Raw genomic sequence first — 26,301 nt, 5'->3', positions numbered from 1 at the left:
CTTACTTCATGAAAATATCTGGGATGAGAGATCAACTTCAAGAGCTTGGGGAAGTCATGTCTGACAGAGAGATGACAACTATTGTACTCAATGCTCTACCTGAGGAGTGGGGAAACTTCACATCAAGCATTTATGCCAAGAAGGAAGCAACCACTCAGTGATATATGGTCTCTATGCAGAACAGAGGAGACTAGACTTAAGGCGAAAGAAGATGTGGGATCAAAGGAGCAAGCATTTGCTACCATGGTCAAAAGAAAGTGTAAATTTGGCAAGTTTGGTCCACGAAGAAAAAACAACAAAGACATGTCCAAGATCCAATGTTTTGGATGCCAAAAATATGGACACTACAAAAGGAATTGTCCCAAGCTTAAGAAGGACAACAACAACAAGAGAAAGAGAGAAGAAGCTCTTATAACTCAAGAGATGGAAGAAGAAGGAAAGAAGCAAAAGAAGGAAGATCCTCTGGATCTCTACTATGACTAGGTCAAACTCTTTCCTTCTAGACTTCTTTCAAAGTTTTGAGTAGAATAGGAGCATGTAGGAATAAATTAAATTGCTTGGCTAGAATTACCCTCTAGAATCTAGCAGTGTGATGTACATGGATTTCTACACATTTATAAGAACAAAAATGCATAAGTAGAAATATCTCCTAGAATATAAGAGCATGGCAAATATAGCTCAAAGGTATTCATGTAGAAGGAGCATACCTAGAATAGGACCTCATATATGATGGAAGAAAACTTGATCATGACAAGAATCTTAGAAGACCTAAATCATCAAAGGTAGAAAACATTTTCAAGGCGAGGATCTTTAAGATCCTATAATGGAATCTTCAAGAGAAGGTTCATGAACCAAGGCAGATGTCTCATTCGGAATGCCACTCATGGGATTCAAGAAAAGGGATGATATGCAGGCAAGCTAAGATGAAGCAAGAAGGGCTACACCAAATGGTCAAGGAGGATCAAGATGGGGTATGTATGCATCAAAGTTTAAGTCATGTCATCATTTGTATATTATTGAGTCATGGGTATAGTTCTATAACATGATCAAGCATCAAAGGATCTCTTTCACCAAGAACATACTCGAAGGCATGTACCACGACGCAATGAGGGTCAACAAAAGAACATGCTCACATAAGGAGCATAAAATTGTTGACTAAGAAGCAAGAAAAAATGCTAACAAGTCCAGAAAGCAAAGGATGAAGGAATGCTTCCACAAGAAGCATTAGGTGGTTGACCGATCTATCTGAGAAGAAGCAAATGAAGAAAGAGACCAAACATCTAAAGAACACCGTGATCACCGAGAATCACTATCTGACAAAATGCCTTGAAAGATATCTCCCGAAATAAAGCAGGATAACTCTGATGAAGGAAGAAAGTACCCTTGACACCTATGAAGGCCTTGGAGATATAAAAGGTTCAAATAACTGATTCTACTCTATGAAGATGTCGTGATGAAGAAGCCATCCAACAAAAGGAAAAACAATGTTGAAGCAATATCAAGATGAAGTCATGATGGGCTACCAGGTCAAAGCATGTAACCTAGAAAGTATGATGGAGCATCCATGAGGAGAGCATTCTGAAACATGGACAAGTTGACAAAGGAGCAGCCAAGATGACTAGAAGAACATGATAGTCACTTTCCATGAAGCAATGACATGACTTACCAAGAAGGAAAGTGATGGATGGATGGCGCCCTACTAAGAAGATGTTCAATCGAAGACTTCATGACATCAAGAAAGGAAGCAGATCATGCAGCTAAAGGACCCACGAAGAAGAAGTTGTTGATGAAGGAAAGAGTCCCCAGTTAAGAGGGAGCTCTAACAAATCCCTGATCAAGAGAGAGTTTTGAATCACCCTTGATTACAAAGGAGTGACTACTGTGTTTTCCATGTCATGGGTCATGCAGGACTAACAAGCAAAAGTCTAGATGAAGGCCATGAATGGAAATGTAGACACAAGATAGACACAACATTCTTGTCTTCACTTGGGAAGAAAGAATGGGAGGATTAGGTAATCATCTGGCATCTGATACTCTTTGAGGATGTGTAGGGCATCCAAGACAAGAGTAGGCAAGAGGACCGATATTCTTTGAGGGCTGGGAACCCAAGATAAGAATAGTCCTAGAAGGTCATACTCGAGAACACCCGGGTGGGTATGTACCTTGAGAGACAATGATGAAGGTGTCTATAAATCATTGGTCTCGCCAGCATTGTGGCTCATGGTCTCATAAAGAGATGGAGTTGTTAGTCAAGGCCTTGCACTATGACAATGCTGATGAATATGATGCTATAACAGATGGATTGCTAATCCGGTTTCTCTTATGTGAATTCTTCAAGATTGAAAATTGTCAAACACCTTGTAATGTTGTATGAATAACTCCCTAGTTTAGAGGGAGTTGTTGATTTGGGGTAGCATCGGATGTGCTCTAGCCACGAAATTTGGGGGAAAGGTTGGGGCACATGAGATTTCCAATATCTAGAAAGGGTTTAGCCAGATTCTAAACAGATTAGGAGATATTAAAATAATTAATATTTTTAATGGAGTCCCTAAGTCTAAACTTAAGGAAAATAAAATATTAATGTGTATTAATATGAATCTGTGTTAGAATGGTCCAAAAGACATGGATAAAGCCAGATCTAATCTTAGCCGTTGATTAGGGACTTAATCTCGACCGTTGAGATGTCAACAGGAAAAGTATAAGAGGAGGCTTGAGGGTCACTTGGAGAACACACCAGATGATCAGTCATTCTATTCTCTAGAGCGGGTTTGCTAAGAGAGATAGAATCAGTGATCGGGAGAGCAGTTGAGGGGCATTGAGTACAAAGAAACAGAGAAGGCAGAGATTTTGTCGGGAGAGCAGCGCAACGGCCAAGGAGGGTGACGCAGGCCTAGCAAGCGCTCACGCAGGGCCAGCCAAGTGCTACGCAAAGTACCAGAGGGGTCAGCGCAACTGACGCAGAGGCTCCCAGAGCTGACGCAGGCCTAGAAAGTCTGACACAGGGCCAACGTGAGACAGAGAGGGGCTGACGCAATCTAGATTGGGCAGACGCTGGGGTTGCAGAAGCAGTTTTGTGCCGTAGAGCTGCCGAAGGATTTTCTGGGGTTTCAGCTAGGAGATTTCTCTCAAACTGTGAGGTATATCTGCTAAGGAAATTCTCCGTTGGGTAGGCCAGTTTCGGCACCCAGATTGTACTCTGATAGTGCTTAATAAGAAAACCCTCAAATAGCTGCACCAGTTTTCCCGCATTGGGTTTTTCCAGGGACATTGGTCCAAAAATAATGGTGTCATGTGGTGTGTTTGTTCTTGTTTCTTTTAGTTGTTGATTTGTAATATGTTGAGCATGCGCTGGTGTTTATTTTCAGTATTTACTTTGTAAATAACTTGTTAAAGAAAAATAACAAGTAGGTAGGAATAAATCAGAAAAAAGTGCATGAAGGGTTTCTAAACTAAGCAAACTTAGAAACTTCAACATGGTATCAGAGCGTGGCTGCAGATCACAGGAGGACTAAAAGACATCAGCTGAGCGGAGCAATAGCAGCAGAAAACAGTTGTCCCGAGATGATAGAAGTTGTTTCTAGCAGTGCAGAGGCCAAGGAAGTGAGACGCAGAGCCAGCCACAGCCACGCAGAAGAAGCCGAGAGTTGCGCAGAGCCTCAGAGAGGCCAACGTTGCTGACGCAGACGACCAGAGGGCTGACGCAGGGCATCCCAGGGCTGACACAGACCCATCTGGGGTGACGCAAAGCCAGCGTGGGTCAAAGAGGGGTTGACGCAATTCACAGAGAGGCAGTTGCTGGAGTCTCGAAGGCTGCAGAAATATTGCAGAGTGGAGTCAGAACAGTACCTAACAAAACAATGCGATAGGAGTTGTTACCGAGGGTTTCTAGCCGAGGAACCTGGATCAGCAGTGCAGTTGCACAAGACGATCAGAGTAGGGGGCATCTCGACAAGCGGCAGAAGGATTTCCAGGAGGGAAATCAGGACTCAGAGGGAGTCCAAAAGAGAACTTCCAGACGGGAAGTAGAGACTCAGAGGAGTCGAACAGAGAACTTCCAAGAGGGAAGTAGAGGAGCGTCATGGCACTACACAGGGTAAGAGACCAGGATAGACTGGACGGAGCATCGAACTTCGCAGTCTGGAAGGCCAGAATCTTATCAGTGCTTAACAGGAATCATGTCAAGAACTTCGCCTTGAAGGTTATAGCTATCTCAGTCGACCCCAATGATAACAACGAGTACGAAGAGGCGATGGCGAGGGCCAAGTGCATTATCATTGACGGGGTCAAGGATCATGTGGTACTACATATAGCCGAGAAGGAAACGGCAGTTGAGATGTGGGAGACTCTCAAGAACCTGTACCAGCATACTTTTGTGCAAAGAAGAATGTTGCTCGAGAACCAGATGAGGTCGTATCAAACGAAGAAGGGTCAAACGATTGACTCCTTCCTCGGAGGACTGAATGAGATCCAAGATCAGTTGACTGCTATAGGAGCGACACCGGATCAGGAGCTTATGGTGAGGACAACCCTGAATGTTGTCTCAGAAGTGTGGGAAGTGTTTGTCCAAAGCATCCTGGGCAGAGGGACTCTCCTACCTTGGGATGATATGTGGGCAGCTCTTCGCCAGGAAGAGATCAGACGGCAGTGAAAGACAGGTAGCAGCAGCAAAGGGATCAAGGTCAAGGAGGAGGAGGAGGATGTGGCCCTAGCATCTGAGGGAAAGCAGGAGAAGCGGAATAAGAAAGATGGGTCATTATGCGACCCAGTGCCCAAGGAAGAAGAAGGGAGAGTCTTCCGAGACTAAGGCAGCGCCAGCATGAGCAGAGAAGGAAGCTTTGACAGACGATGACTGTGCCATGAGTGCACACGCACCACTTGAGTGGAAGTGGGGAGACATCGAGCTGTAGTTAGGTGGACTATAGGCGATGAAGGGTAGGATCCTTGAGGTACCCAGACTCTTGGATTAGACCTTCCTACGGGAGCCCCGACGAGGAGTAGTACGACTAGCTGACGTAGGTAGAGACGGATGCGGATGGAGCGGCAGAGAGAACTATAGTGCAGGAATCCCGAGACAGCGCGAGGCTAGCATATTGCAGCAGTGCAAGATGCACATGAGTGTTGCACCAGTGCAGGATGGCACAGAGAGGTGTGCAACGGTGCGAGATGCAAGGAGTTGTTGCAGCAGCGCAGAGGTCAGAGAGGGAGCACTTGTCAGCGGCAAAGGGAGCTTCAACATCAGTGGGTGTCTCTAGCCCAACAGGGAGGTCAGTTGGGAGATCATTTACTTCTCAGTAACTGAGTTGCAGTGCAGCAGTGGGCAACACGATGCAACATGATGAGAGGAGGTGTAGTGAAGATGCAGTGTTGGGAGGAAGGACCAACAGCAACACAGCTGCGGAGGGGGTTGCAGTGCTGGAAGGAAGGACCAGCAGCAACACGGATGCAGAGGGAGTTGTCGTACAAATGCAGCAGTGGCAGTGGCAGAACCATGGGCAGTAGTACAGGAGGCAGCAGTGCAGAGGATGATGGGCAGGAAGGCCTAGCATCAGCACAGGGACCGATACCGGACGATCAGAGTAATACTCAGTGAGGGGTATTGCTAGAGCACTGTCTTCGCTAAGAGGAAGTGTTGATTTGTTGTAGCATTGGATGTGCTCTAGCCACGAAATTTGGTGGAGAGGTTGGGGCACATGAGATTTCCAATACCCAAAAAGGGTTTGGGCAGATTCTAAACAAATCAGGAGATATTAAAATAATTGATATTTTTAATGGAGTCCCTAAGTCTAAACTTAGGGAAAATAAAATATTTATGTGTATTAATATGAATCTGTGTTAGAATGGTCCAAAGGACATGGATCAAGCCAGATCTAATCTTAGCCGTTGATTAGGGACTTAATCTCAATCGTTGAGATGCCAACAGGAAAAGTATAAGAGAGGCTTGAGGGTCACTTTGAGAGCACACCAGATGATCAGTCATTCTATTCTCAAGAGCGGGGTTTGTTACGAGAGATAGAATCAGTGGCCGGAGAGCCGCTGAGGGGCATTGAGTACAGAGAAACAGAGAAGGCAGAGATTGTGCTGGGAGAGCAGCGCAGCGACCAAGGAGGGTGATGCAGAGCCAGCAAGGGCTCACGCAGGGCCACGCAAAGCCAGCCAAGTGTTGCGCAGAGCACCAGAGGGGCCAGCGCAGCTGACGCAGAGGCTTCCAGAGCTGACACAGGGCCTCCTGAGGCTGACGTAGGCCTAGAAAGGCTGACACAGGACCAGCATGAAACAAAGAGGGGTTGACACAGTCCAGATTGGGCAGATGCTGGGATTGCACTAGCAGTTTTGTGTTGTAGAGCTGCCGGAAGGATTTTTCGGAGTTTCAGCCAGGAGATTTCTCTCAAATTGTGAGGTATCGATGCTAAGGAAATTCTTTGTTGGGTAGGCCAGTTTCAGCACCCAGATTGTACTCTAATATTGCTTAATAAGAAAACCCTCAGATAGTTGCACCGGTTTTCCCGCATTGGGTTTTTCCGGGGACATTGGTCCAAAAATAATGGTGTCATGTGGTGTGTTTGTTCTTGTTTCTTTTAGTCGCTGATCTGTAATATGTTGAGCATGCACTGGTGTTTATTTTCAGTATTTACTTTGTAAATAACTTGTTAAAGAAAAATAACAAGTAGGTAGGAATAAATCAGAAAAAGTGCATGAAGGGTTTCTAAACTAAGTAAACTTAGAAACTTCGACAGGAGTGTTGGAGAAGATGTAACTAGGTTCGGTCTTCATATATGTAATTTTGATATTTGTACTTATTCAAGAAAAGAGAATTTATTTTGATATTATTTGTCAATGAGTTTCTTGCTAATTGAAAATAGGTCAAGCACATTTTGAAGTGCTTCTAGGGAGTCAAAGTCAAAATGTAATTATGATGAGACCCTTTGAGGGCATGATACATCATGTATGATGTCATACAAGGTCATGGGAACACCTCCAAGGCAAGTCAAATCCTCTCCTAGCAGCAACGAAGACTACAAGCAGCAAATAATGAAGAAAAATGAATTTAAAAGATGAACTGTGAAATCGACTTTAAGGACAGTCATGTCGACTTGAAGGAGGAGGGACAGACCTCTATAAATAGAGGTTGTCCACTCCTCATTTGGACACACCATCTCAGCTCTGAAATCCACATACATGAAAGGGTTATAAGGACGAAGAAAAGAGAAGATAAAGGGTCTGAAAGGGCAGCGTAGCAAGGAGAGGGCTAATTCGGGCCTAGTTCAGGAATCTGAGAGCTCGAAGGAGGGTTGAGTTCCCTTGCTAGAGGGTCGAAGCTTCAGGGGTTGTTTGCGGACTGTTTGAGGGCAGAAAAGAGGTGAGGTATGACTATTTTGGAGGGTTGTTAGGGTGCCGCAGAGACCTGTGGTAGGCCGCAGGCCTAGCCACACCAAAACAGGGCTGTGTGGAGGCTTGAGAGGTTGTTATATGCCCAGAACAGTAGCACATAGAAGCAGCACCTTACCTTGACTAAGCCGCAGTTATTTGAAGGGTGTTTTTGTGGGTTTATGAAGGGTTGTTGCAGCATGCACTTGCCCTAACCAAGGACAGAAGTACATAGCAGTTTAGGGCAGCAGCATAAGAGACCTAATTCGGATGAGCAGTTGGGTCTACAAGGTCTCCTAAGGACAGCAAAGAAGGATCTCTTTATAGCGAAGAAGAGAAGCCCTAATATTCTAGGGTTTACTAACCTAGAAGACAAAAGTACTGGAAGACAAAGTGGAAGAAGAACCGGAAGATGTACCGGAAGTGACAGCGCAGAAAGAGGAAGGATTTGACTCATGCTTGGAGGACATTCTAGTCAAGGTTCTAGGGTTTGGCAATTGTTCAAATAAGAAGCTTCAATAAGAGAAAACTTACAAAGGATTTCCCTCTCAAGAGTGGAGAGGGCTTGTCCCTGGCAGAGAGCCAAATTTGTGTTCTTCTTATTTTGTTTTGGTAGCAGTTTGATGAAGCACACACATATGCACTAATAATAAGAGGAAGAAGTATAAGCTAACTAAGAAAAAGTAAAAAGACTTCACAAATTGTTATCAAGTCTCAGAGAATCATCACAACACTACTTTGCCCTAGATTCTCTAATAGTCCACATCCTCAACCCGCTTGAAGTAAACTCTAACACATTAAATCAATTGCAAAAAGTCAGTCCCTTAAGTCTCGCGGAGTAGCCAAGTTGAGATGCATTCTTAATGTCAGAAGCAAAGTGTTTGTTTGATATCGTTGTATGTATGTTGTTGTCTATTGTATGGATGTTGACCAAGAACTTTGTATAGTTGAGTTAGCAAGAGTGTATTCATGTTGAGGATCATTCTTGTTGAAGTCTTGAGTAGCATATTGTTGGACAGAGTATTGACACTCATATATTGTGCAATTGATGTATTGTATTGCTTCAATATATTGCAGTTGTCATAGAGTTCTATTGAGGCCATGGCATGCTAATGAGTCTAGAGAGTATGGCTAAGAGAGAATATATTGTGGTTAGGATTTGATGTATTTGAATTTTGATGAGCAGAGAGAGTGGCTAGTTGTTGATATAGAGAGTGTGTTGACATGTTGTTGTATGTGTTAAGACAACAGAGGTAGTGCAGTGATTGTTAACAGTAGCTATAACAACTGACTGAGATCCAAAGAAGGGATAGAACAGCAAGACAAAGGGTTGATTTAGGAGTCATCTAGTAACAACAGGTAGTGTGTGGGCTGAAGGGATAAGCCCAGACTTGAGAAGTTGATCAAGGAACCCTGCCAAATGGGCAGTTGATTATGGTCTAAAGGAGTTGATCTTTGTGTGAGAAATTGAGGCAAAGGACAGCCTGGTACAAGAGTTAGAAAGTCCTACAACCCTCTGCAATTTCTTCCTTAATCAAGAGATAAGTACTCCATATCTTTCTCCCTTGATTATTGTTATTTTTCCGTGGTGAGCCTCTTGTCTTTGTATTTTTTGCTTGGCTATCACTGTTTCTTCCATGGCCTCCTAAATGAGGTTTGCAGGTACATCGTGAAGGTTGCCAAGGCAATGATTCTGGAAGCAGATGGAAGCATCAAGAAGAACAAAGCAAGACTCATGATAAGAGGGTTCTCCTCATAAGAGGGAGCAGTAGTGGCAGAAGGACTTGCTCAAGTGATAGAGGGAGCAACAGTGGCAAAATAACTTGCTCAAGCGATAGAGGGAGCAACAATGGCAGGAAGACTTGATTCCGTGACAGAGGGAGCAATAGTGGCAGGACTTTCTCAAGTGATAGAGGGAGCAACAATGGCAGGAGGACTTGATTTCGTGATAGAGGGAGCAGTCGGGAATACCACAAGAGTAGGAGAGCTCCAGTACATATGCAGAGAGGAGCATGAGAGCTTAGAACATATCCACAGATGAGCATATTGTGGACATACTTCAAAGACGAGCTTAGTATGACGCTGAATGGCTCCCTCATTGGAAGGGAATGATGAGGTCTTTGCAAGAATGGGCAAACCATCTCCTGAAGCCATAAATGACTTAGGTCAGGTCATAAAGGACTTTGACCAAGAGAGATGGATACACTCGCCTTTGAAGCTAGAAGGTCCTAGCTAGGTCATAAAGAACTTTGACCAAAAGGTGAATGGCCCATGGCAATTATAGGGGTAATTATAGGATACACTCACCTTAGAAGCCAAAAAGACTTGGCTGGCTCATAAAGGACTTGACCAGAGGCGAATGACTCGGGGAAAGTATCGGATTGGATAGATCTTCTCCTAAGAAGCCAAAAGGACTTCTACCAGAAGGACTTGGCTAGGTCATAAAGGACTTTGACCAGAAAGGTGAATGGTCCAAAGACAAATTCTCTCCTAAGAACCCAGAAGGACTTGGATAGGCCATAAAGGACTTTGGCCAAAAGCACTGGATACTCATGTGCATATGAGGAGTTACATTGCCCACTCCAGGATGGAGTTATCTATAGACATGCATCAACATGACAAGCTCATGAACTTTTCTTAAGGAAGGAGAAATTTCAGCTAAAGGAAAATTTGTTGCAACCAAGGAGAATACCTCCCTCGCTAAGAGGGAGTGTTGATTTTTGTGTAGCATCAAGAGGTATTCCCGCATGCCAAGAGGGCATCCTAAGTCGGCCTAGAAAAATTATGAAAATTAAAATAAAATAAATTTTATTTTTTTTGGGTTTCATGTAGGCTCAAAAGGGACAAGTCGGCCCCACCATGAAAGGGTGTGTCCCTTGGGGTAAATGCACCCATTAAACTAGTATATATATATACATGATGTGACACTTCATTTGATCTCTCACTAATCATCATCTCCCTTCTATAAAAGACACTCGTGGGAGCAGAAAAAGGATTAAGTGGCTTAAGTTTGGACTTGGTTTTTGGTACAGATTTCTAGACAATTTGAATTGTAAACCTTGTTGAAGAATAATCTCTCCTAGAAGAAAAGTTGTTGGGTTTTCTCCCAAGTTTGAGTTTCCCAGGTAGAATTTGCTTGTCTCTATTGTGCATGGCTGTCTCTTTATGGTCTTACTGTTTTCATTGCATTACTGTTGAAATCCTCCACATATAACTGCTCAATAATATCAGTGGTATAAGATAAAGTTATAAACCATATGAAGATTATTAGGTAGTAATTATCATATCAGAAGATTAGTTTCTACTGTATATATTGTAGAAAAAATCAAAATCAACATCTCCATGCACAAGCCTTACACTCTCAGAGCTAGTCACACACCCTCAGATCTGGCTATACACTTTGTTTGAGGTGATTTTAATGACTGTACAGCTGTTGGTTTAACCAAGCTGCAGAGGTCACCTTGTAAGCTTTGATCAAAGGAATGAAAAACTAGTATTATCATCAGAAGATTAGTTTCTACTGTATATATTGTAAAAAAGTCAAAATCAGCATCTTCATCCACAAGCCTTACACTCTCAGAGCTAGTCATACATCCTCAGATCTGGCTATACACTTTGTTTGAGGTGATTTTAATGACTGTACAGCTGATGGTTTAACCAAGCTGCAGAGGTCACCTTGTAAGCTAATTTGAAGGAGAAATACCTTTGCATGTGTTTTATTTCTTCTTCTGATGTTCATTTTTACAGCAAGTTTGTGATTGATGCAATGTTCAAGAATTTAATTTTTTCTGTTAAACAAATTCTGTTTGAGTTATTTAGTGTGAGAACAATATGACAGCAGTCACCTGAGCTTGAAATACTTTACAGGTGTAAGTGTTACTGTTCTTCTAGCCAACTGGGTAGGGATATAAATATAGAGCTAGTGATAGTTTTAAATTTTAGTGTGTCAACCGTAGACTAATACTAAGCTCTCAGAAACAGTTCAGTATTTGTGTTCGAATCACAAAAGAGAATTTTCAAGGGAGCAGAGGCAACAGTAGTTTTAAGACTTTGTTTAGCAAGCATGTTCTGAATAAGTCAACTGAGCAATTACCACTTATTCAGATATTAAGTTCTATAGGCAAAAATTAAAACCATAAACAAGTAAACATATAAGCCAAGATGAGAATGGGACACCTGAATTGATTCCAACTCCACTTTTCGTAAATTCTCTTCAACACCCTTGGTGTATTCTCGTAGCTCAGTGCCTTTTGCCAGTATGTTTGCAACAACCTAGGACAAATAGAAAGAAAGATGAAGAAAAAGAACCTGGTGTTAATCCAAAATACATTGAGGAAAATCAAATCCTATTCAAAGCTCCAGGAGACAAAATTAAATATTAAATGCCCCAGCTTGACTACATAGAAGCATTCCCATAATTTGAGATCTAGCATATAAAAAGGCATTCTACCCTCCACCCTCTGTAACATGAACATTGACAATGCATACTAGGATCACAACATGAGGAAATGCATCCATTTTAACTTATTTTGAGTCGATTACTCACAAATGGATTTAGTATTATTAATAAAGTTCACCTTGATTAATAATTATTGAACAGGCGGGCACATAATCTGAGCACCTTTTGGTTTTCTGAAATTAAACTTAAAACCCATCTTTGGTGTTTCTTTGAATCAGTGGACTCAATTGCTAGGAGTGATCTGTATGATAAATGCATGTGCAATTAAATGCATTCTATCCTTCACCCTCTGCAAACTAAACATTGACAATGCCTACCAAGATCAAAACATAAGGAAATGCATCCATTTTGACTTTTATTTTAAATCCTTTCTTTTGTAACTCGAGGAATCCACAACTGGGTCAATTTTGTACTCGTGTGACATGGGATTGATTCTAACCGCTACCACTATAACATCTAGCTGCCTATGTATGCCCCTTCTGCAGACACAGGTAAATCAGGGGATTTGACCTCGAATCTCCTGGTACATAACAATTCATTTTCATGGCAATCGCCTATTGAACTGCCCCCTGGGGGCTACTTGTTTTAAATCCATTAGTCATAAATGGATTGAGTATTATGAGTCAAGTTCATCTTGATTAACAATTATTGAACAGAATGGCACATAATCTGAGAACATTTTTGTTTTCTGTAATTAAACTTAAACCCTGTCTTCAATGTTTCTTTTGAAGCCTTGACATTGTTCTCGAAATCAGCAACTCAATTGCTAGCAGTCAACTGTAAGATAAATGTGTGTACAATTACAAATGTTATATAAGAGCTAAATTATGATCCTTGCTCCCTCTTAAAGTGAGGTCGCAATATCCATACAAGAAAAATGCATTTAATAACATTAAAAGTGTCACCTGTAAGAAGTCATTGAGATTATAATAGTACCTCATCGCCTTGGCAGTCCTCCAATTCTTGTTGCAGACCTTCCAAGCATATATCCTCACTGCAACAAATCACAAGAAAAAAAGAAACAATTGTCACAAAATGCATCAACTCAAATCGATTAAGTTTCCATCATTAACTTATGTTGGCATGCAACAAACCTTTCCAATTCAGGAAGAAAAAGGTGTACTATCGTCTACTTCGATTAGACCAGCTGGTAGAGGCCTATACATCTACCAATATAAAGAAAATAAAATGATTTGCTAGAATAGGTGAAACTAGTGCACATTCTATCACTAGAATAGAAGAAAATTTGGCACGGTATATATAATTCCATATAATTCCCCATAATACAAAAACAAGGAAACAATAGGTTGACATGAACCCCTCTATATTTTGCGCATGAAAACTCAGACCAAAACCGACTATAAACTGAAGCACTGGAATAATTTGAAGGTTCTGGAAGAAGGTACTATGTCTTCTATCTGAGACAGCATGTCATAGTTGTACTCCCATGCCTAAAGAATGCAAAACCAAACAGAAGATGGAATTGTTGGAGCACAAATCAAGTTAAAATTAAAATATTTAAAAGATACATAATTTTACCATTTTATGGTTAGCTTTAGATAAACTCTGTTGTTCGAGTAATTTAGTAACCCGTGACTTATGAGCAGTGCTTGGAGACATTCTAGAATGTCATCCAAGTCAACTTAACCTCAATATGCAACCCAAATAATCATGCCTTTCTACCAGGAACTGTTGTCTAGGAATGCAAAGTTTTCTCATGATTATAGCATTGCAAAGGTGAATATAACAAAATGGCATTGTTGCCATAAAATCTAGCAGGCCTTGGCGATAGGCGCCCTACAAAACTAACACTAGACCAAGTCACAACAATGGGGTGATGGCCCATTATCGCCACAACCAAAACCCGCTGCTCTTTATAGATTTTCTCAAATGGGAGGAGTCCCGGTATGCGAGAAGATCACCTAATGGATATTCTAAGGTTAGGGTACAAGGTGACACGATAAGGATTTCAACAAAAAAGGCACAATTTAGGTTCAAAGCTCCAATTGGAGGACTATTTGATTTCTTAAAAGAGGCCTATTTAATGGGCCCCAAGACCTAGGGTTTGATTGATGAGTTGAGTGTTGGTGTAACCAAAGGTCAAGGCTTGGAGAAAAGGTTTACAACAATGTATATCAGCAGGTCCACGACTCATGAAATCTTCAAAGATGCCCCTAAGTTGAAGCAAAACTAGACTACGGTTTCCCCTTAGAGCAAACAACTAGATCAAAGAAATTTATGGACAAGATTGAAGTGGATGCTCCCCAAAAGGATAGATTTTGTGGCAAATGCAATCCCCTTGATGTTTAAGCTCTCCAATCCCACAAATTCTCCTTGCTTAGGGATTCGCACCAAGCCTTAGTTAGCTCACTTGGCCTTGAAGGGGTTGAAATTAGAGAATATGGGACTAAATGTAAGATGGAAAGTGGTAAGTACAGAATAGGGAGAGATGGGACTACGCTATCTCAATCGGGTTTCCCAAGTAGCACCCCTCTTATACCCATTGGACGATTAGGGGAGGTCCCACTAGACTAGGATGAAATATTAACCCCCCATTTAAGGTGAGGGAACAAAATGACGGTCAAAAGCCCTCTTCCTTCCAGGTTACCCCATGATCCATGTCAAATTCCCAAAATACAAACAAGCATAAGCACCCAATTACAAAATGAATAAAGTACCTTTTGATTGGAAGCCCACCTTCCAACGTGCGCTCACGCCAAATGGGCGAGAAAACATATGATCAATGCAAGTGGCAGAGATATGAATGCCACATAATCATCATCAACTATTAGTGGCTTGTTACCGCTCAGACTAGCAGGGGTCCAAGGAGGGGATCCTAAAGGGCAACTACTAGGTCAATCTGAGTTGTTATGAAAATTTGAGACATATTCCAGTGAGTTTTCATGCAGAGGTTAAAACTGATGGTTGACCTATTCTAAATTGAGCAACTCCATTAAATTTTAATACGGACAAAAAAATAAAAACAAAACATAGGACTGCATGTACCAGAGTTAATTTTTTCGTGCGCATGTTTCTCTTCACACTCTAGCAAAATTTCAAACATATAAAATAAAATGAATAACATATAGAACAACCTAGAAAAATCTAGTCCTTGAAGGCTATGTAACAAAGCGAGAAAGGTTTTTTTCCCAAGTTTTACATTGAAGACATGCATCGATAGAGCTATAAAGTCTTTGTGTAGTGTCCTTTATTGAGTGGTTTTCTTTGTCAAATTGGATATGAAAATTGCTCATGCTTATGATATTTGTCGTGGAAATTAGAATTTATTTTGATCTAGCTAAAAGCTTTTATTGCAATGAATGTCTCACATTAGCCAAGAATACCTTTAAATAGGCAACATTAGAGAATAATACCGCAGGCAAAACCATAGGTTGATAGAACTTGGAGCCCAAAAACCTCCATCCATAAATTTACTATTTTATCTCAATTTATTAACTATTAATTTTTTTATTTTAATTACTTTTTTATTTTTATTTTTTATGTAATTTGACCATTAGAGAAGAATACCATGGGTAAAACCATGTGTTGTGAAAACTTGGAGTCCAAAAACCTCCATCCATTAATTTACTATTTTATCTCAATTTTAATAAAATTATTAATTATTTATTTTATTTTATTTTAAAAAAAAACTTTTTATTTTAATTTTAATTTTATTTTTATGTAATTTGACCATTAGAGAAGAATACCATGGGAAAAACCATGGGTTGCAAAAACCTAGAGCCCAAAAACCTCTCGTAAATTTACTATTTTATCTCAATTTTTTTCAATTATTATTTTTTTAATGTAATCTTACAAAGTAAAAATGTTTACATAACATAATATAACATAACCTCTGTATATCTATCAGCACGACATTTAAAAAATATTCACATATTTAACTCCTATACACCTCACATCTAATGCGTACACATCCAACACATACACATCTAACATCTAACGCCTACACATCTACCACATACTGGGTTGTAGAGCGCCTCTCGACGCAATAAGGACTTTACCAAATCATAAGTCATAGAGCTCAAAGGCTCCATAGAGCAAGTTGTCGCAACAAATCCATGGGAGAAATGGGTAATCATCAAGGGCCTAAGGGTGGTCATTTGGGACTCCTCTCCTCCAAGGTGGACATATCTTGAATACTCCAAATGATGGACCCAATGTTGCACGAATCGCCCCCCCCCCCACCCTGTTCCAAGCCCGGAAGCGCGTCCCGTGCGGAAGCGTCTAGGAAGCTTCGGCCGAAGCACGCTTCCGCCTGTTTTGGACGCTTCCTGGAAATTTCGGAAGCTTTCCTCTGAAGCGCGCTTCGTACGGCGCTTCGGCAGTACGAAGTGTGGCGCTTCGGAGGGTGAAGCGTACGCTTCCGTACGATTCCGGAAAAGCGTTTAGAAAATCGTTTTTTTTTCAATTTATTTTTTAATTTTAGGCGAGTTTGCTTGTTGGGGGTGGGTCCACCTTGGGTTAGGGTGAGAAATGAAAGCAAAAAAAAAATATAAATATAGCAGATGCTCCCTCATGGTAATGTTAAATTCTTAAAATAAAAGTGACATTCTCCTTTATTTTTCATTTTCATCCTTTAAATTTTTAACATTACCATGAAATGACTCAGGATGTTTGAGAGTGGTTCCAGCCTCATTGGACTTCATATGGAGAAAATAGAATTTCATATCCTATTCAAAATTCAGCAGACTTAACAGTTTTCAGGAATTCAGGATCAATGGGATTGTGGCATTTCATTAGATTATATCAAGTATGAAGGTATGCGATTAGCATTTAATCAAGAGCACCCAGCCCTATATGTACCCTAGTGTTGGTGGTGTTAATTGTTGAACTCCTTTGTCACACGGCACACCCTTAGCAAAAAATTACCTTTCAATCAAGTCAAAATCATCGATCAAACATGTTAAGCTTTTTCTACCATATTTTAAGTCTTGAATTAGGTAGTTTGATCAAAATTGGGCAATGTTGACTAATATCCCTAGACAATCGAGGTAGAGGCAAAGGCTAGACAAGAGGAGAAGAATCTAGATTCTAGATGGTTGATGCATCTAAATGGTTGATGCTCGAATAATTAATCATTAATGTACACTGGATGTTATATCTATCTTGATTTATGCAAAAATATGCATGTTTTCATGTCTTCTACAACTAATTTGGTATTTGGGATGTTTGTTTTCAGTATAAATGCAAAAAATATAAAAATATATATATAGCAGACACTTCGCTTTCCTAGATTTTTGGAAAATGACGCTTCCGCGTCCCCGCTTCGTGCAACATTGGATGGACCTATCGTGAGAGGCAACAAGGGTTGAAGGTTTCAATAGGTTATTGAAATGGTAATGGGACATTTTGGTCAGGACCAAGCATGATATTTGACACTCTTGGTTCATTGGAAATCTTCTTTGTTACTGAGTCTCACGCAAGCCATTTTAAGTGTTTCTAGGTATTCCTGGTTACCATTGGTTTTCAACTTGCAGAGAGGAAACCCAAAGTTATGTTGGTGTTAGAGTATTAGGCATAGCATGTTTGACCAAGGGCTCACTCCAAGGCAGGGTTTTTCTCATGGCTTCAAAGTTCAAAAAGTTTCCTAGATTCATGTGGATTTATGTGAGTGGCTTAGCGACATTTTCATTAAAGTTTGGGGCATCCCTGTACATCCTCACACTTTGCCACTCATAGGGATTTAGAAGGGGATCTTTACATGGATTTGTATGCCAAAGTCATGTTATACCCTAAGGTGAGTGAAGTCATTCTCCTTGGTGATTTCATGCTTGGACCTATGCCCACCAAAGTTATCTCCATGATCAATGTGAGGATGCACTATGCATCCAGAATATTAATTCAAACCCAATTGGGCTTCATCAAACTTATGACGATGCTTTGGGGCCTCCTACGACATAAGCTAGACACCTTCTACTGCTAAGTAATCTCATGATCTCTAGTCCTAAACAATCTTGAATCTCCCTATTTCATGAGCTCTAGCAACTTCACATGCCTTCCCCATGGTGGTCATTCTAGCATAGTGGATTACATCATGGCCAACCATAGCCTCCTCCCATTTAAATGACATCCCTTGGTATACATTATCCCTTTAGCCAACCAGGCCATACTTTAATTTTCCCTTCAGTCCAATCCCCGATGTTCGCCCACCTCTCCCTAATCACCCCAAATTGGACCACTATCCTCTTTTACAAGGGTGAGCCTCTCATCTTCTCCAACCACCTATCCCAAATAGTCCCCATCAACTCCTAGCTTTCATCACTTGAGTCAACCTCCACCAAATATGATAAACTCTCCTTGATAATTTGGGAGGCAGACCTCAAGACATACCCCCACCTCACTCAATCCTGCACCCATGTTAATCTAGTTTGTCATTGATGTCAATATGGCAGTGTTTGTGATGGAAAATTCTTGTGACGTGTGGTTGCCCATTGATGCCCATTGATCATAATACTACTCATGGAGGATCCAAGGATTGAATACAGACATAACAGAAACAGTGGAACCGAGGAGGAAAGATATCAGATGCCATCAAAAGAGGAGAAAGAGTAAAGAGGAGAAGCCATGAAGCCAAAGAGTAAGAGGAAGAGTTCATCAGAAGCCATCAAGGAAGCAGGTTATCGCATAAGCCCAAGGGTAAGTTTCGTCGACAGAACAAAGAGAAACAATGATATCAGAGGAGCAAAGAAGAAAATGTCGGAGGAACCATATCGGAGGAAGTAATAAACCATGGGAACCCTTTTGACAATATATAATATCGGCGACTTTACCAGCGGTCTATTGTGTGCCACTACCCAAAACCCCCGATGCGATACATACTACGAACCCGAAACAGGTTATGGTAACAGCCCCATACAATATCGCATTCGTCACATAATCCCAAGCCATAAAGGGATGTTCTGTTCAAATCACCGACTGCGATATATATGTGGACCCAACTGCTCTATTAGAATACACTGTTATGTTATTGTTATCACCCTAAGAAACTCTCCTAGGTTGTATCTCGGAGATGCTCGGGAACATTACAAACTCAACAAAATGTTTGAAATGGATGAATGGAACGAATGATGCTTGTCCAAGCCAGATAACCACTTCTACTATGCTTAACTCCAGACATGGGTGAACACCCCCAGACTACAAGGCTTTAGACCACCAATTGCTCACAGTTTGAGGATTAGGTGAACATGGAGAATACTAACCACACCAGCGGATGCACAAGACCATGTGATGGCCGGCTCCAACCAGTAAAGAGGTCTGCAAATCTATTTCCTAATGCATAGACAAGATGACAGCTCTCTGCCACTAAGTAAACGGAAACCTGGATAACACATTCAATGATACATACTAGACTTCAACACAGAGGTGGGATGACAGCCCCTCTAATGTTAAATATCAAGAGCACATGAACAAATGCATAACAGGCACAGCCTAGAACAGAATAGAAATGGAAAGTAAGCAATTAACAGCAAAAGAAGCTTGTATTAGCTGAAAATGAAGACCAGATGCTGCAAGTATCAAAGTAGTTACAGTCTCCAGAAGTTGAACCTTACATCAAAACAACAACCATCAACCATGATTACATCTGTGTTCAGGGTATATATAGAGTTTGATTACAAAAATATCCTGTTGTTCTATGCGTGGAGGGGTCATAATTGACCACCAACCGCTTTAACTATCCAGTATGGGTCTCTGCTGCAATCTGCTTGCTTTGGTGAACGGACTTGATCTTCTCTGATATTCTGTTGTCCTTCTTGAGCAGGTGGAGTGCAATATGGAAGACATTCCATAACTGATAAATGCATTTAACTGCTCAAGGCTTGTCCTTCTCGTTCTTCGGCCACTCTGTTTCTTGAATGCGGTTGTTGGAGAGGAAATGCACCAGGTACTTGGTAGATGATCACTGTCGTCCTTCAGGTGCACGGCATGACCAGGGTGTGTTGACTTCATGGAGGATGTACGAGTGGGCGGAGGACGAACATCAACCGTTGGATCGCAGTGATCGATGGCGGGGATCGTTTTGCAGAAGGTATGGGGAGATATGGGATCGGGATGGACGAGGGCCGTTGGATTAAACACGGGAAGATCCAACGGTGATCGGGGGCGGAAGCTGCGCGGGGACTTAACGGCCGGGAGTAATGGACGGAAACGGGAGGCGGACAGTCGTGAGCCGTCGGATCTCGGGCAGACAGATCCGACGGTGATCGGGCGGAAGACATGCACGGGGGGTTAACGCGCGGGGACAGGCGAGTAGGCGGTAAGCGGTATTGCCTGCACCGCTTACGGGGGTCGGGCGGTAATCGTACGCGAGCGCGCGATCACAATCAGCGCTCGACACGTGGTAGATGTGACGGGGCAGAAAACTGCTTTCCCCGCAAGTTAACGAGTGGGCAGCTCGCAGGATCAGGAGGTGCGAACGTCGTCCGATCGCGGCGGAGTAGATCGGACGGTGCGGAAGCAGCTGTGCAGGTTACTCGCGGCGGGGACCGTTGGATCGGGCGATGTGCGATCGACGGCTGCGATTGCGGCGGAGGGTTATATGGGCGCGGTTTCGTGGGTTAAGCGCCCGGGGCTTAAGGAAAAGGGGCTAAAAAGGGCTTTGTCGGATTTCAGAGGGTTTATTCGGGGAATGGAGAAGTTCTATGGAAGAAAACAGAGATAGCGGGGCTAGGGGAGTATAAGGGAAATGAAGGAGAAGGGAGGAAAAGACTGTTGCGATCTGCCTTCTGAGCACAAACACACGGCCAAGCTGATATTTGGTCTTCCAAATGCTGAAGTATGTAGCAGAGCTAACAGTTATATCGCGTCTGCCACATCGGAAGTTATGTACTGTAAGTCTTAAAGGATGTCATGTTAAAACACTGATTGTGATATTACTGCAAACCCGACAGCTCCATTAAAATACACCTTTATGTAGTATTCCGTCCGGGTATCGGAAGTTACACAAATCATAAAGGGTTGTCACCCCGAACCATCGATTGCGATAGCATTGCGGACCCACTGCACCATTATAGCATGGCTTAATTAAATATCGCATCCGCAGTAATCGCAAAGTTCAAAGGAATGTCAAATTGCCGATTGCGATAATATTGTGGACCCAATGGATTCATTAAAAACAATTCATTGAATATCGCATCCGCTCCATCGGAAGACAAAGCATGTGCACACTTGTAAAACCTCCAATTTTTATGAAGTTGCGATTGCAGGATTAAAGGAATGACTCCGATTCTCATGAAATTGCGATTGCGGGATTAAAGGTGATGGCGTGGTATGTGGGACCTCCATGTGGGTATAGCAGCTCTTATATGGTTTCCGTGAACAATCAAGTCTATTGGATGAATATTAAAAAAAAAGGGCCTCTCTAATATAATTTTAATATGCGACATCACAAGTTGGCCCCTCCACCTTTGAACGTGTCGTTTCGATTCATTGGCAAAACTCATACATATATACATATACAAGTTGAAACGCTTCATATGATTCAGGCGTATTAGGCATCTATCGCAAAGAACAAGGAAAGTTCACAACTCGTGAACTTGAAGAAACAGAGGAAGCCGAAGGTCTGGTAGATGCAAAAGGTGCAGTAGAAGCCGAAGGTCTAGCAGACACAGAAGGTGCAGTAGAAGTCGAAGGTCTGGTAGACGCAGAAGGTACAATAGAAGTCGAAGGCCGAGCGAAGAAGGAAGCCGAAGACAGAGCGGGAGGACAATATTTTGACCTGATTCATCTTGAAAGATAGGGTTGGAGCCCTTGGGGTTGGTGCCTCAGAATTGGAAGGATTGGTGTCCTTAGAGTTGGTGCTCCTAAATCCAAGGCAATGTTTTACAACTCCGACTCCGACTCCGACTCGGTAATGACTCGGCCGGCTCGATTTCAATGACTCGGTCGTTGTAAAAAATACATTAAATATTTATTTTTTTTATAAAAAAACATAATTTTAAATATTTTAAACATAATTTTAAAGATTTTCATTCATGTTTCCAAACACACAGCATTATAATATAGATGGAAGACAACATATGATCAAAGTAGGCTCATGAACCAATCCATTATATCAAAATGGTACCCAATGGCAATACATAGTCAACTGTCATACATGATCAAAGACTCAAAACAAAATACAAATAACCAAGGAGGCTAGAAATGGCCTCTACAACAAAAGTAAACTGTGATGGTGACCAGACTCCAATACTAGTACTACTGGCTAGTAGCTACTGCCAGAGGAGCCAAGATCATCTCGGCCAATCTCTGGATCATCATCATCAGAGTCAGACAAGGGGCCCCATGCCTTCTCCTCATCATCATCGTCTCCAACTGCAACTGTAGAAGTGGTGCCAGTACCACTAGCAGGCTGTGCAGCAGATGCAAGCTGAGATAGAGTAGATATGCGGCTGCGCTTCTGTCGTGGCTGAGCAGAGGAAGCACCTACAACTGGAGTCCTACTCCTTGTTGGCTGTGAGACTGAGGCTGGTGGATCGGGATCTGCATTCAACTGAACAGGCTGAAGTTGATGTTCCAGTTCAAGTTCATCAAGATCCTCATCAGGATCAAACTCTGGTGCACGACTCTCCACTACCCAATCTGATGTTGGATCAATGTCTTCCAACACAATGGGATCTGAATCAGGTCTTTTGTTCAGCAATTGGTTCCGTCTGAGCCGAAGGTTGTATTGGACAAAAACTAGATCATTCAACCGTTTTTGCTCCAAACGGTTTCTCTTCTTTGTGTGAATCCTCTCAAAGACAGACCAATTGCGCTCACACCCAGATGCACTGCAAGTTTGACTCAAAATACGAATTGCAAACTTTTGCAATTGAGGGCACTGGCCACCAAAGGCCTCCCACCATTGTGCTGCAGAAAACATAGGAGTGTAATGAATTATGAGTTAGATGAAGGCTGAAGCTCAACAAAATTACAAATTATATCTAACTTTCAAATTATAAATGATTTAACAAACTTTAGTCTTTAATAAAAAAAGTAAAACTGTAAAACCATTAAGAAATTGAAAATTGAAATTTTTGTTTACCTGGCTCATTTGCTTCTCTTGCAATCTTTGCTAGGTTCTTCCCAAAGGTACCTGTTGCATTGCTGAAGGATGTGACCTGTTGATGTATCTGCAGCTGATCAGACTCCGATGGGATCATGCGTTCAATGCAATCAACCAGTCCATCTCTGACCTCCCCCCTCAAAGCTCCTAACTCCTTAGCTTTATAATGATACCGTGGGTTCAAAAAATACCCAGCTGCATGTATAGGGCGATGGAGTTGATTGTTCCATCTTTCATCAATGATTGCCCAATTGGGCCCATACTTTGCCACTCTATCCTTGTATGTTGTCTTTATTTGCTCCTTTGCTTGATCCATAGCCTCATAAATGAAGCCCATAGCCAACCTTTCCCCATCCACCAACCGCAACACCTTAACTAGTGGCTCAGCAAGCTTCACAATCTCTGCTGCCTTTCTCCAAAAAGTTTCATCATGGACTTTCCTTTTCAATTCTCTGCCTTCTGGTTTGTTAGACCAATTGGTTTGATTCCATTCATCACTGGAAAACATCTTTTGCAAGTTTCTATGTTGGGAAAGCATAGATTGCAATGTCAAAAAATGTGTAGCAAATCTAGTGATGGCAAGCCTAATAATATCCTTGCCTCCAGTGTGTTTCCTCATGAGACTCAAAACCAGTGTATGATTGTAGATAAATTTTGTTATGCTTTTGGCATTATCTACAATGTTTCTGACCCAATCTAATTTTCCAATATCCTCAAGCATGAGGTCTATGCAATGTGCAGCGCATGGGGTCCAAAAGATGGTCTTGTGTTTTTCCTCTAACAGTTTACCAGCAAGAACATAGTTAGAGGCATTGTCTGTGATGATTTGAACAACATTAGCCACCCCCACATCCTCAATAACCTCATCCAATAGCTGAAACAACAAGTGGCCATCTTTTACCTTATCAGATGCATCAACTGATTTTAAAAACATGGTTCCCTGTGGGCAGAAGACAAGAAAGTTTATGATGGTACGGTTTCTTTGATCAGTCCATCCATTTGACATGATGGTACACCCTGTTCTTGCCCATGAGTCCCTGAACTCTTGCAAATACTCATTAATGGATTGAATTTCTTTCTGCAAACGAAACCCCTTAGCTCTTGCATAGTAGGGCCTTTGACGCCTTTTCCAGCAGCATGTATGGCATCAAACATAGGCTCATAATATGGTGAACGAGCAGCATTAAAGGGGATATCAGCATCACACCACCATCTAGCTATGTAGTCACAAGCAGTCTCCCTCAATTCTTTCTTCCAATGGTCATCTAAAGTGGGCTGAATTTGACCTTTACTAACTTCAGGACCATGTGCATCTGATGGAGAGGAGGGAGTGAAATAACTTTTGATAGTCACATCACCCTTCATTCTACCCTTTCCCTTATCTTGAACAGAACCAAAAGAGGGAGGAACATAACGGAAAGGGTTGGATGCCTCAGTTTGAGGGATAGAGGAAGAACCCTCAAAATCATAGTGGGGGTTGGTAGCCATCATTCTTTGTATCTCCCTCTTCCTCCCAATTTCAGCCTGTATCTCTTGTTGCCTAGCCTTATCTTCTTTAAATTTTTCAAAGCTGGCCAACAAATTCTTTCTAATCTCCTCAATTTCATCAGAGGGACATGTGGTAATTTGGCCTTTAATCCCTGCCAAGTGTTGTTTCAGCCTATGAATCCCCCCAGGACCTTCCTTAATTTTCCTATGGCAAAACTTGCAATGCATCTGACTATCAACCATTTCAACATATGCCCAAGCAGGATCTTTTGCTCTAGGTGCCATTTTTTGACTAGGAAAACAATCTGAAAATGAAAAAAAAAAAAAAAAAATTGATTCAATGTTCATTTATTTGACAAAAAACACTCTCTAAGCTTTCTTGATATGCACCTAAAATTTACTAAGCAAAAACAGATTTATAGAGGTGGAAAAAAATACCTCCAGGCACAAACTGCCTCCTCAAGCTTGCTCCAAGAATCAGCTCCTCAATGCTGCTCCAAATGGCTGCCCAAGAAGCTCCTCACTCCAGCTACAATACTCCTCCAAGACTCCTCACTGCTGCTCCAAAACAAGCTCAAGAACTGCTCACTAATTCTCAAAGAAGACTCTCACTCAAATGCATAAGACTGTTGTGAGTGAATGAGAGCATTTGGCTGTCTTAAATAGGGTTTGGGAGGGGGAAATGGACCCCAAAAGCATTTAACAATTTACCATTACCCTTTGGAATCCATAAACTGAATTGCACTTTACCAAAAATCACAAAAAAAGTTAATTTTTTTCATCTTTAACGCTGCCCAGCCGTTGGTTCTTTGACTCGGCCGAGTCAATACGGACCCGGCCGGGTTGACCGAGTCAACTATGACTCGGCCGAGTCATAGTTGACTCGGTCAACCGAGCCGGGTCGCTGGCCGGGTCATAAAATTTGGTGCTAGCTCGGTTCGAAACGGCCGTTTCCGAGTTGACTCGGCCGGGTTGTAAAACAATGGATTCCAAGGTTGGTGCCTTGACAAAATAGGGTCGAAGCCCTAGAGGTCGGAGCCTCATCAAAACCAAGTTGGAGCTTGGAACACATTTATACTGTATTTATTATTTTACTCAATAAAATTATACTTATACATTTCTCTATTTAAATTGTGAAGAATTAAACTAGTAATAATAACAATTGAAAGAAAATATTGATTCACCCCCCCAGTATTTCCAACAGCTAGAAGAAGGCTTCTTAGTCACAATGAGAAATCAAGAAGTGTCAGGAAGACTTCCTCTATTCGATGGCACAAATTTTGGTTTTTGGAAAAAAAGAATGTCCTACTACTTAATGTCCCTTGGACCTGAAGTTTGGCATTCGGTTTTAAATGGGTACACAGCTCCTTCCACTCTTCCAACAGATCAAGACAAAAGGAAAGCTTACATTGCAAATGCAAAAGCCTTAAATTCCATCACTAGTGGAATCACTGATTCTGAATTTACAAAAGTCATGAATTGTGACTCGGCCAAAGAAGTATGGGATAAGCTAGTTAGCTTATACGATGGGGACTCCAAAGTTAAGAAGGCAAAGCTTCAAACTCATAGAAGACAATTTGAAAGTCTGAAAATGGATGATGAAGAAGATATTGCATCATACTTTCTCTGAGTAGCTGAAGTGGTCAACTCTCTTAAAGGATTGGGAGAAAACATTAAAGAAAGCACTATTGTTCAAAAGGTCTTAAGATCTCTCCCACACAGATTTGACTCCGGTGCTATAGAAGAAATGAAGGACCTAGATACTCTCAAGATGGATGAACTTCATGGAATCCTCATTGCCTATGAGATGAGAAAAGGAAGCCCAAGTTCCAAAGATGCAGCATTCAAGGCCTCAAAATCAAAAAAGGGGAAAGAATGGAATACCAGTAGTGATGACTCCGATGTTGAATCCGAATTGGCACAATTT

The 26,301-nt window shown here is 41.7% G+C and overlaps 1 protein-coding gene across 1 annotated transcript in view; it reads right to left on the bottom strand.

Annotated features, from left to right (window-relative positions):
- LOC149265032 (vacuolar protein sorting-associated protein 52 A-like) overlaps nucleotides 1-26,301 on the bottom strand; it is a 296,453-nt gene that overhangs the window by 217,787 nt on the left and 52,365 nt on the right. The window contains exons 4-5 of the mRNA XM_089429097.1: nucleotides 12,761-12,818; nucleotides 11,542-11,637 (exon numbers count right to left, since the gene is read on the bottom strand). Of these exons, the coding sequence (XP_089285223.1) occupies nucleotides 11,542-11,637; nucleotides 12,761-12,818 (154 nt within the window). The remainder of the gene's footprint in view (nucleotides 1-11,541; nucleotides 11,638-12,760; nucleotides 12,819-26,301) is intronic.

This window comes from Pinus tabuliformis, chromosome 6 (genome assembly GCF_031772625.1).
Source record: "Pinus tabuliformis cultivar Carrire ecotype Pingquan chromosome 6, CPIR1, whole genome shotgun sequence".
In the NCBI taxonomy this organism is placed as follows: Eukaryota; Viridiplantae; Streptophyta; class Pinopsida; order Pinales; family Pinaceae; genus Pinus; species Pinus tabuliformis.
This window is presented reverse-complemented; position numbering and strand designations above follow the sequence as displayed.